The sequence below is a fragment of the Sinocyclocheilus grahami genome, unplaced genomic scaffold (genome assembly GCF_001515645.1).
Source record: "Sinocyclocheilus grahami isolate Dianchi unplaced genomic scaffold, SAMN03320097.WGS_v1.1 scaffold253.1, whole genome shotgun sequence".
In the NCBI taxonomy this organism is placed as follows: Eukaryota; Metazoa; Chordata; class Actinopteri; order Cypriniformes; family Cyprinidae; genus Sinocyclocheilus; species Sinocyclocheilus grahami.
In genome coordinates, this window is record NW_015505432.1 from 281,761 (window position 1) to 294,193 (window position 12,433).

At 39.4% G+C, this 12,433-nt stretch overlaps 1 protein-coding gene across 1 annotated transcript in view; it reads left to right on the forward strand.

The window, feature by feature from the left end:
* Nucleotides 1-11,674: 11,674 nt before the first annotated feature.
* The window catches only part of LOC107598565 (protein phosphatase 5, catalytic subunit), a 20,647-nt gene continuing 19,888 nt past the window's right edge, over nucleotides 11,675-12,433 (forward strand). The window contains exon 1 of the mRNA XM_016289939.1: nucleotides 11,675-11,817. Coding sequence (XP_016145425.1) covers nucleotides 11,727-11,817 — 91 coding nt within the window. The 5' untranslated portion in view covers nucleotides 11,675-11,726. The remainder of the gene's footprint in view (nucleotides 11,818-12,433) is intronic.

Consider the following 12,433-nt stretch of genomic DNA (forward strand, 5'->3'; position numbering starts at 1 on the left):
GCAAATTTTGAATTAGTTTTAGTCATAGTCCTTTGACTAAAATGCCATTTAGTTTTAGTCATATTTTAGTAATTTGAATTGTTTTTAGTTTTAGTCGACTAAATATCATACGATTTTAGTCGACTAAATCTACAGTAAATTTATTCGACTAAAATCGATCTTTTTTTTCTAGGGTTTTTCAGGGTTGGAACTAAATTCTGCAGGAGAGTGGCCCTCCAGGATCAACGTTCCCCACCCCTGCTTTAAAGCAACTTGTTTACCATATTCATTCTTTCAAGCAGACATATTTATTTCTATAAATAAATTTAGATTAATCTTTAGGGCTACTAAAGTTTTTCTGTCAAGAGTGATTTTCTGTGTTTCTTTTGTTGCTTGATTAACATCAATGACTTGGAAAATAGCAACTAAATTAGGCTGCTGTCTCTTTAAAACCGAATGCACGGATGCAATGTACTGATACACGTTCTCCCTGCTGTTTACATTCACTTAAGATGTAATCAACTGTGTTTACGTGAATACTCCTCAAAACAGACAATTCAACATCATTTTGTGTGTAATTCTCCGTTCATGCGAAGCGAAAGAGTACTCGCGCGCTGTGAGAGGCGCTTTCTGTGTGTGTGTGCTTCAGTGTCTGCGCTCAGAAAACCGGACCGAATTGAGTTCTCTCTTGCGTCATCAGATTTATCCATATGTCTGCTCTTCTCTTACTCCCACATATTGACATTTTTAACGTTTTATGCAACGTGCAGCAAGTGTATGTTAGCTTATGTCCCGCCCGGTTCATATGTACGCATCTAACCTCCGAACCACACAGCAAATTCGTTCTGAATGAATCTCTTCCCAAATCGTCCCTCCCTAACATTTTTCTCTCGTTTTTATTTGTTGACGAAAATGTCAATAGATTTACGTCATAGTTTTTGTCATTCAAAAAGAGTTTTAGTTCATTATCGTCTCGTTGTCGTCGAAAAATGTTGTTGACGTAAATTATGACAAAAATTATTCGTCAACGAAATTAACACTGAAGCAGACAGTCTACTAATACTCTAATGACTAATGGTTGACATGAAGTTGCAAAGTGACTTATAGGTAGTAAAATGTCTAAAGTGTTACCCAACCCAAAGACTGAAGTTGCTACAGTGATGCCGCCTTTATGAGACCAGCCATGTTATACAAAAATGACGCTGAAGGCCGCTTTTGGGGTCCATATAGTACAGTAATCTTGCCTTCAGAGTGAATGGGCTGCACTCCAGACGCCCACTTCCTGCAATGAGGGTTCAGAAACCCAGAGTTATGTGAATATGAACGAGCACACACAGGGTCAGACAAACAAAAAACAGTCCAAGCAAAAGCACATGTGTCACACTAGTTGAGAAATGTTTGTTAATTGTTGGTCAAGAAAATGACAGTATCTTCTCAGATGCTGTTGGATACCAACATATACATAGTACATATAAAATGAAATACGTACACACACATGCTGACTCAAGGACAGAAAAGGAGACTGAGTGGAGTAGCTAAATGGACCCAGACGTGAAAGCACAGCCCTAATTTAAGACAGTTAGTCATTTCCTCAGCAAACACTGCAGCTGTCCTGAAACTGCAGTCCACTGTGCTCTGCTGGGCCAGCGCACCGCTCTGGAATGATTCCTAACACCCCAGGAAAACATCCATAAATGCACAGACTTCCCTGGTGAACATAACAACAAGCTGCCATCCATGTGGTAACTAGGTATTAGCCACTTCTCGACCACTTCTTGCACTAAGTTCTCAATCATTTCATCTAAGACTTTTACATACAAACAATCTTCAGTTAAAGTTTACATACAGTATGTTTATAATACTTACAATTTATTTAGGATAATTCATATCACCACTCTTTATTACTACTTTTTCCACTTGCTCATGTACTGCTGACCTGCTGGATATTTCAGATAATATGAATGATTCTTATAACTGGGGAAATTCACACTGGCCCAACAAACCACAACATTCTGTTCAGTTGGATTTGAGAAAGTTGTCAAACTGTCACTGGCCCAGAAAACATTAACATGGTAAACACACTGACCTGAGAACTGTGTCCGTTGGAATTTATTGGGTCAGTGTGAATTGGCCTTAATAAATGTGTAATGTAAATATCAGAAAGCATATTAAAAACAACTTAGACCAAAGACTTAGTTAAGACAGCTTTGTTTTTGAAGTTAGCCGATATCCATGAAATAGTCAGAAGTTGTTCATTGTGATGGATGGAAATTCAGTATGAACTGTACACGTATTTTCTACAAATGTCTTTGACACCTCTGTAAAAACACTCATTTTTTGAATGCAGATGGGATTTTTAGTGCAGGGGTATGAGTACTATATTCATATACAATAGTCTATTCCAAGAAATCTATAGAAGAATACCATGCTGTATGTAATAAAATATTACCATGCTATTATCATGTGTTTTTGAATAACAATGTCTTTTGTAGAGCTGTTTATAGCCACATTGCGCTTGTTTCCAATTTGCTGAATTCACACAGTTATTGGTCTGAACTGAACCAGCTTGAGCTAAATAATGACACTACTGTCTTTTAGAGTTGCTTTACAGCAGAATCGGACCTGTCTCCATAGTTGAGTTTACTGTTATTTTCCTGTTTATCTCTGTGAAGCTGCTTTGGCACAATCGGTATTGTATTCAGAGCTATACAAATAAAGGTGACCTGACTTGTATGAGTGCATAGTTACTTGCATATAGATATGTTTTATAACCAGGGTGATGGCCGTGTGTCAGTTATAATGTGTGTAAATCTCTCTGGACATGAGGCCTTAGAGTTTTAGGGGATTTCAGTGTGTCTCCATGAGTGTAAATAGACTTTTCTTTGCCTTAAACAGTTCCGTGGACAATGTAAACAGAAGCTCTAGAGAATATAAACACACTCTCTTGCCTTCTCTATGCATCCAGTTAAGCCTGAAGACAAACTATGCTTCCAAGCACATAAATATTTCCATTCCATAATCATTCCCAAACATATAAACAACTCCAGTGATCTTATACCTAATGAAGTGCCCTTTCAGAGAACTTATGTATGTGTCTGCACACTAAATCCATTTGGAAGAAAAGATTTGAACACACCGCACTAACTATACACACATCCAGCAACTATGGTTTATTCTAGTAATAGTCCAATTGAAAATTCACTGAAATGTTGTGCATTAAATGTTACTTGTAATTAAAATACACAGAGATTTCTTCAGAAGAGTTATGACTTGGCAAGTTAACTCAGTGATTGTCATTTAAAACTGCAGTCAGGGGGCTCTTTCTTCCCATCTCACCCCATTCACACCAACTGATAAGCAGAAGAGGACAAATAAAGGTCGAGAAGAAAGACCTGTGAAACGAGTTAGTTGCTGAAACATCGCGTACTTTACTTAAACTTTGGCTTATCTTCAGTTTCTGTTTTAAATGTGACCCAGCTCCGCCCACTCCCTCCAAAAGCGCATGTGGTTGCAATAAATGCCCCTGAGAGACCTCCAGTGGACCTCCTGCAGATAACCCTCCATCCATCCCGCAGCAGCCTCTAATTAATTCCAGAGAGAGCGAGGAACAGTGAAAGAGAATGAAAGGAATGTATTGAAGGTTGTTGATTCTTGAGGTGTTTAGAAACGCTAGACCACCACATCCACCCCACAAAAAACTTTACAATCTTATTGGTTTCCCAGATGACCTGACATGTAAAATCACCCTTTTCTTTTGTTTCTTCTCCATTATTCTTCATTGTTGTCGCCTTTTTTTAAATCATTTATTTACCCTCATTTGTTTTGAAACTGACTTTTTTCTTCCAAGGAACACAAAAGGGCAAATATATATATTATAATACTATAAAGTATAGTATTATGAAGACATATAGTAAATGTGTTCTAACTGTTTATAGCCTGTGGCCATGTATGAATGCAAAGCAGTTTGAAAAAGCAACATGAACATTCTACTAAACATCTGTGTTTGTATTGCACAGATACATGTAGGTTTGAAATGGTGACACAAAACATGACCAAACTGCTCCTTTAAGCTCACTTTGACATTTGTGCTTCATTAATTGTTGTGTGTGCTCTCTAACAACACACCACTGCTCATGTTCCAGAATGTCTGGCATTCATTTTTCCATTTCTCTCTCTCTCTCTGCCTCCGTCTCTCAGTAGCCGTGGATTTGTAATTCCCTCCATGAGTTTGTTTAAACTTTCTCAGGACTTTAAAATCCCCTTACCAGTCATCAGTCCACCCAGGCTGCTCCTCTGTCCCTCCCACAGCCTTTTTATTCCCCGTCTGTCCACCCACTCACTCTCTCCCACTCAGAATTTCATCTCAGTAGGGGCAAAAAGCCTGAATGAAAAATAAAAAAGGTAATTGTGACTTTTTATTGAACAATTCTGACTTTTTTCCCTTGCAATTCATGATATAAACTCGCAATTCTGAGAAATAAAGTCAGAATTGTGTGATACAAACTCACAATTTTGCCTTTTTATTGTGAGATAATATCTTGCAATTGTGACTTTTTTTCTCAGAACTGTGAGTTTGTATTTCGCAACTTTGATTGCCAGAAAAAAATGTCAGATTTGCGAGTTCACAGTTCTGACTTTGTCATGCAGCTCTTACTTTATAAATAGCAATTCCGAGTTTATACAGCATCTCACGATTCTGAGGAAAAAAAGTCAGAATTGCGAGATGTAAACTCCCAATTGCAAGAAAAAAGTCAGAATTGTGAGATAAAAGTCGCATTTACTTTTTTTTTTAATCCAGTGGTGGAAATGGGCTTCTATACATATGTCTTATTTTTATATAAAAAAAAAAAGCCTAAAATGTCCGGGTTTTGGCTTTGTTTCCTTGTTTTAATGATTATTGTTTTCATACTTGCCAGTGACGAAAAGCAGTTTGACCAATAGCGTGCAGGTGACACAATCGACCAATCGTGGTGTGCAAAAAAGTGGGATCTACTGTACAGGGAACAGTTGAAGCAATACATATAATGCGTACATATAATGTATGAGGACTATAGAGATATGTCAATAGGAAGACAAAGAGGAAACCATATGTATGACCCTAATTTAAAGAGTATCAGTAACGTAAGTGATTCAGCTTCACTTCGGTTCTTTAATTTCCTCACTATTAAAAAAAAGCCTAAAATGTCCGGGTTTTGGCTTTGTTTCCTTGTTTTAATGATTATTGTTTTCATACTTGCCAGTGACGAAAAGCAGTTTGACCAATAGCGTGCAGGTGACACAATCGACCAATCGTGGTGTGCAAAAAAGTGGGATCTACTATACAGGGAACAGTTGAAGCAATACATATAATGCGTACATATAATGTATGAGGACTATAGAGATATGTCAATAGGAAGACAAAGAGGAAACCATATGTATGACCCTAATTTAAAGAGTATCAGTAACGTAAGTGATTCAGCTTCACTTCGGTTCTTTAATTTCCTCACTAGTAAAAAGCTAACTGTCTGCCCTTCGCTGAGCATTGGTTAACTTTTTTTTTTTAATCTATTTTTATAGGCAACATCATATTTCTGATATTTCTAGATATATTTCCTTAAATTACACCACATGTTACAGTGTTCAAAAGAGCTCTACATTACAGGAATGACTCCTTCCCACACACAGAGTGAAAGTAGAGATCTGAGATGATCACACACATTCACCCCCTAAACATGGGGAGTGAAAGTTCACACACACACACACACACACACACACACACACACACTTGTACCTTCACTCCTCCCGGAGCCGCTTCACAGCACTTCTGACTCATCCTGGTGCCTGTGTTTCCTCACGGCGTGATGTCCTTTGTGAGTCAGGCGGCCAGATGTTTTAGGGAAACATTTGTGTGATCAACTTCCCCCGTCTGCACGAATGACCATCTCAAAGATAGGCTTGTGAGTTTCACACATAACTGACCGAGAGATTTGACACTGAATCATGATATTATTCAGGTCCAGGAATGATGGGTTGTCTGTGTCACAAAGAGGTTGGTTATTATCAGGAAAAAGAGACATGCTTATAAGAGTCAGCCACTATGAATCAGTCTGTGAACGAGCCACAGTTTTATGAATCCCGAGATGTCATTCGTACACAGACAGAAAACTCATAAAGGTCTGTTCATCCAGTCTCATAAACTGCTGCAGGAGTTGCTGGATAAGCAAATAGAGATGAGAGTGTGTGCGTCAGATGTCCAGTCTGTGATTAAGATAAAAGATACCCCATTTGACCCCCACAAGATCATTCCTCACACACACACACACACACACACACACACACACTTGTACCTTCACTCCTCCCGGAGCCGCTTCACAGCACTTCTGACTCATCCTGGTGCCTGTGTTTCCTCACGGCGTGATGTCCTTTGTGAGTCAGGTGGCCAGATGTTTTAGGGAAACATTTGTGTGATCAACTTCCCCCGTCTGCACGAATGACCATCTCAAAGATAGGCTTGTGAGTTTCACACATAACTGACCGAGAGATTTGACACTGAATCATGATATTATTCAGGTTCAGGAATGATGGGTTGTCTGTGTCACAAAGAGGTTGGTTATTATCAGGAAAAAGAGACATGCTTATAAGAGTCAGCCACTATGAATCAGTCTGTGAACGAGCCACAGTTTTATGAATCCCGAGATGTCATTCGTACACAGACAGAAAACTCATAAAGGTCTGTTCATCCAGTCTCATAAACTGCTGCAGGAGTTGCTGGATAAGCAAATAGAGATGAGAGTGTGTGCGTCAGATGTCCAGTCTGTGATTAAGATAAAAGATACCCCATTTGACCCCCACAAGATCATTCCTCACCGCTGTCAGTAAACTTACTATCCAGCACATCATATCTTTGGCTCCAACCACTTTTGCAACTAAAATCTGAATCATTTCCAGCCACTTCGTCTGAGTTTTTTGTGACACCTTCAACATTTCACACATTATCACAGTTTATTCGCTATAGTTTAGAAAATGGATATAAAATATGACAAGAAATCAGTTTTAAACCGTGTCAGAACAAATTCAGCTTGATAATGTCAGATAACACTTAAGCAAAACATGGTCAGGTCAAAGTGTCTGAATAATTTTTGGTCCCACATTTTTATCAGTTTTACTGGTAGTCCACTGTATGAAGAAGTTTTAGGTATAATACGTCGCAGTTTACTTTATTTTGTTATCCTCACTTACATAAATGAACTATAGTGGCCTGCACCCACTAGTAAAACAAAAATGTCAAAAATGATATCTGGTGTCTGAATAATTTTTGGTTTGACTGTATCCTCCAAACCATGTTCTGTCTGTGTCTAGCTTTACTTGCATCTACACTTTTTCTGTTAGTGATCCACAGTGATCGCAAAACTAGCCCATCTTCCTGTTAGTTAGATCCAGCACTTCTTATCTGCAATCTCCTCTCCCATTGCCCACCTGATAAACTGCTTTATTTCCTCTGGGTCTGCAACTGTTAAAGTTTTAAAGAACCTATGTCGAATCTTTCTTTTGTTTCTAAACTGCTGAGAAAAAAGTTGTTTCTCAGCTGCAGACTGTTGTCTTGTTGATCCTTATTAATCTGGTTTTCACTCAAACCACAGAACAATTATCTTCTTCTATCTGCTGACTCTGGCTGTCTTAATGTCATAATGTTTGATTTAAGCACAGCATTTGACACCATCAAGTTTCATTTCGTTTTTTTTTTTTTGCCTTCCAATGATTATGAAACATGATGCCGCTTTCCATTCCTTTCCTTCACAGCAGTGCGCTGTTGTACTTCCTACGTAACCTACATAACATCCGAATATACAGTCTCCTGCCAGACATGCTCGATACTAAAAAAAAGAGTAAAAATGTATTGAGCTGTGTGAAAGAGATGCTGTTCCCCAGGCAGCTTTCAGTGTGTGGGATCAGATGTATCCAGAGGTATCCAGATCAGATGGTCACTGCAGTCACCCGGATCCTGTACGCATCCAGCCCAGATGGTGGATCAGCACCAAGAGAGGACCTCTACAGCCCTAAATGTCAACGGAGATCAGGACAACTAGATGAGCCCCAGAGACAGATCCTCAGTGAAGACCGTGTCTCCTAGACGGCCACCGGGACAAGACCACAAGTTGGCCACAGTTGAGTCCTCTGCACAATCTGACTTTGCTGCAGCCTGGAACTGAACTGCTGTTTTCGTCTGGCCAGCCTGATTTCTCCCAAGGTTTTTTCTCCATTCTGTCACTGATGGAGTTTTGGTTCCTTACCGCTGTCGCCACTGGCTTGCTTAGTTGGGGACACTTGATTTCCAGCGATATCGTCGACTTGATTGCACAGAAACTATTTAAACTGAACTGAGCTGGATGATGACATCACTGAATTCAATGATGAACTGCCTTTAACTGAAAACTATGTGAATAGAAAACTGAGTGTTTACTATTATCACTTTGCATTATTGACACACTATTTACTAATTAATGCTGTACAGTTGCTTTGACACAATCTGTATTGTTAAAAGCGCTATATAAATAAATAAAGGTGACTTGACTTGACTTGTGGGATCTGAGACGGAGTGAAACATGGACAAGTATATGCTACTTTGGGCTTCAGGTGTGCACTTCATAGACAAATACACAGGAAAAATATGGCAAAATGTCCGTCTTGGCGAGTTAAACACTTAAACACAGTAAGTTATGTGAACAAATAGTTGGGAAAGTAATCGAATGTCAGTATATTAGATCTGTGCATTCAGTCTTAAAGTGACAGCAGCCTAATAGACCTGCTACTGTCTCTGCCATTTAATGTTAATCAAACAACAAAAGAAAACTAGAGAATCAGTCACTGCTCTTCACTGAATAACTTTAGTAACTTTAATAATAGTCTATGTGCATTCAGTTCATATGGTGAAGACTATGCAGTGTTTTATTTTTTAAATTTGATTACTTAATTTAGTTTCTTCTTTTTTTATTGTATTACTGACTGTTTCAACTCACTGTTGAGCTGAGGGAATGGCTGGCTTCAGGGGAGCATGCAGGAGTGGTAGTCTGGGTGAGTGAATCAGCTCAGTGATGGACAGAGCTGGTAGTGATGAAGAACACACTATGCTGGACAGGACAGGTGACTACAAAGACTCTGAGCGAGATCAGTGACAAGGAAGAGTCTGTGCTTGATGTGACCGGTGACAAAGAAGACTCTGAGCTGAGAGGGCTCAGCGACAATGAAGACACACTTATACAGGAGGGAGGTTTGTGAAGCACTACCTCCGTTTCCCAGTCAATTAGTGTGAGAGTGTGTGTGTGTGTGAGAGAGAGTGTGAGTGTGTGTGTGTGTGTGTGTGAGAGAGAGAGAGAGAGAGAGAGAGAGAGAGAGAGAGAGAGAGAGAGAGAGAGAGAGAGAGAGAGAGAGAGAGAGAGAGAGAGAGAGAGAGAGAGAGAGAGAGAGAGAGAGAGAGAGAGAGAGAGAGAGAGAGAGAGAGAGAGAGAGAGAGAGAGAGAGAGAGAGAGAGAGAGAGAGAGAGAGAGAGAGAGAGAGAGAGAGAGAGAGAGAGAGAGAGAGAGAGAGAGAGAGAGAGAGAGAGAGAGAGAGAGTGTGTGTGTGTGTGTGTGAGAGAGTGTGTGTGAGAGTGTGAGAGAGTGTGTGTGTGTGTGTGCGAGAGTGTGAGAGAGTGTGTGTGTGCGTGTGAGTGTGAGAGTGTGTGTGTGAGAGAGTGTGTGTGCGTGTGAGAGGTGTGTGTGTGAGAGAGAGAGTGTGTGTGTGTGTGTGTGTGTGTGTGTGAGAGAGTGTGTGTGTGAGAGAGAGTGTGTGTGAGAGAGTGTGTGTGTGTGTGTGTGTGAGAGTGTGAGAGTGTGTGTCATCTATCTCCACAATAATCCCCACAGGTACAGACGAAATGGCCAGCTCACACTCCTGCCAAACAACTGTGTTAATCTAAGGAGATACTAATCCCTGACTCTTGCACACAGTCAGTGAAGCTGGGAAGCATTTCAACATTTTATTTTTCAACCGATCGTGCCAAAGATCCAATGAATATCTCATAAAGTGATCTAGTTTATGGAGATGATAAAGCAGGCAGGTGCCGGTCACAATATTTTGGCTTATAGCCAAGATAAAGCATTTGGATTTAAGTTTATTGTGGGCTTGTTCTCAGTTGCTGCTTTTTATTTTATTTTTAGTAAGATCTGGCAACGCGAATGAATCAAGATGGACAACTTTCGCTGTGATTTCTTGCACTGCGCATACAGAAGAGAGGCACAACTCTGATAAACGTTTAAGTATGTCATTAACAACTAATTCGGTTCTGTACACACTCCACAGAATGTCTGTAAAATGTTTATCACTATGCATTTTTCAGGAGTTAATTCGGTTGTAGAATGCAGTTGTTCCGTGTTTGTACAGAACAGGATTAAGCAACTGAACTGACAACTGAATTAAGCTGCAGTGTGTACATCTCCACAGACATACGTCTGAAACGATGTGTATTGTGAGAAGCGCTATACAAATACATTTGACTGCTCTCTCTTAGCGGGGATTCTATTGCATTTCTCCTCACCTAACATCATCTCAATCTGCACGTTAGGGAAGTGGCTACATTGTCTGTAAACTGTTTTCTCCTGTGTTTGATAGGAAAGGGAAGCGTTTTAGTGTAATTTATTTATTAATTAATTTATTTATTTTTATGTTGGCCTTGCCTCCTCTGCTATACTGCTCCCTATGAAGTATTACGTGTTTGTTTTGTTGATAAATTAGTTCCTTATGTTAAAAAAGAGGTGCACTTGAATTCTGGGAAGTGGGGAATCCATTTTTTTTCTTTTTTTGCTTCAGGTTTGTGTTTAACCTTGTGGGAAAGGTTAAACATGTTTAAAAGACGAATGTAAAAGGGATGCACAGTCTGTTTAAATCACTGGACTGTCACCAGTGGATCATATAAATAGTAATACCATGTAAAACATCACAGAATAAAACTGAACATGATACAAATGCTTGCTAAAATGTCCTAAAACAATCAAAAACAACAATAATGCCTATAAAACAATACACAGATGCACCATAACATCCTTTTTTTATGTGACTGTAAGGAAGGTTTAAAATTGTTTTCTTTTTTCTAATAGCTATATGCACACACTGGCAACTGGTCTGTATAATGTATACATAGGCTATGTATATTATGTTAAACAATAGAAACATCCAACATTTAAAATTAATTTGATGTATTATGGAACGTATAAAGAAGCTTTTTTTATAAGCCCACATACTCGGTATTTAAGAGGATGTACTGTAGGAATTAATGCAACATTTAACCATCTAAAATACTGCCAACATAATGTATAAACATCTCGTGTTTCAATTATCAAATTATAAAATAATATGAAGCATGCTTGAGAACCCAATAACAGCGCGGGTACGCCCCCTACAGGCTTAAATAAATAAAACATGACATATTGTCTAATCATCTTTTGATTCTTTGCTGAGATCAGACTAGTTTTAATGTCTGTGTGTCGTGTACATTTAACCACGGCGTCCTCTTTTCTAATTTATCGTTCATTTATTTAGTTTTTTAAATGAATTTTAAATTGATGCCGACAGTGGAAATGAAAGTAATTCACAACACTTTGCAATAACCCGCACGCGTTCATATTACATAAAAACACTGTTGTAATGAGAAAAGGTGTTGTGTTGCTCTGCACTGTTCTAGAGGCCCTCTTGCGGCGGGTGTTTGCGACAGCTCTCCGCGTACACACGGCGGCATGACGGAATACGGCAGTGAGAAGATGGCGGAGGAAGAGCGGAATGGCAGTGCAGAGAAACTGAAGGAGAAGGCGAATAACTACTTTAAAGGTGAGAGCTTGTCGGATATGAGTAAGTAAGAGACTGCGTTGATCTGGAGTGAGCTGCCCGTCGAGTGCTGTTTGACTCGACATGCTCTGATAGAGCAGATTGATGTGGTTATGGTTACGGCTGTCACTCACTCGTGGATCCGTGTTATGGCTGCACTCTTCATAGCTTTGCTTCTTATGTTCGTCTTCTGCATATTTCCGGAGAACATTAAGCATGAGTTTAACTGTGGGATGTTTCTAGCATCTAAAATAAATTCATAAAGTAAATACATGACCCGGTGCAGTAAATGTTGTTTAATTTATAGCAGCTGTCAATTATATATATATATATATATTTATATAATTTTTTTCTTTAGTTCATGTCGTGTGTCTGTCTGTCTGTCTGTCTGTCTGTCTGTCTGTCTGTCTGTCTGTCTGTCTGTCTGTCTGTGCGTGTGTGTGTGTGTGTGTGTGTGTTTGTCTGTGTGTGTGTGTGTGTCTGTGTTTGTGTTTGTCTGTGTGTCTGTGTCTGTGTTTGTCTGTGTGTGTGTGTCTGTCTGTGTCTGTGTGTGTGTGTCTGTGTCTGTGTGTCTGTGTCTGTGTCTGTGTCTTGTCTGTGTCTGTGTGTGTCTGTGTGT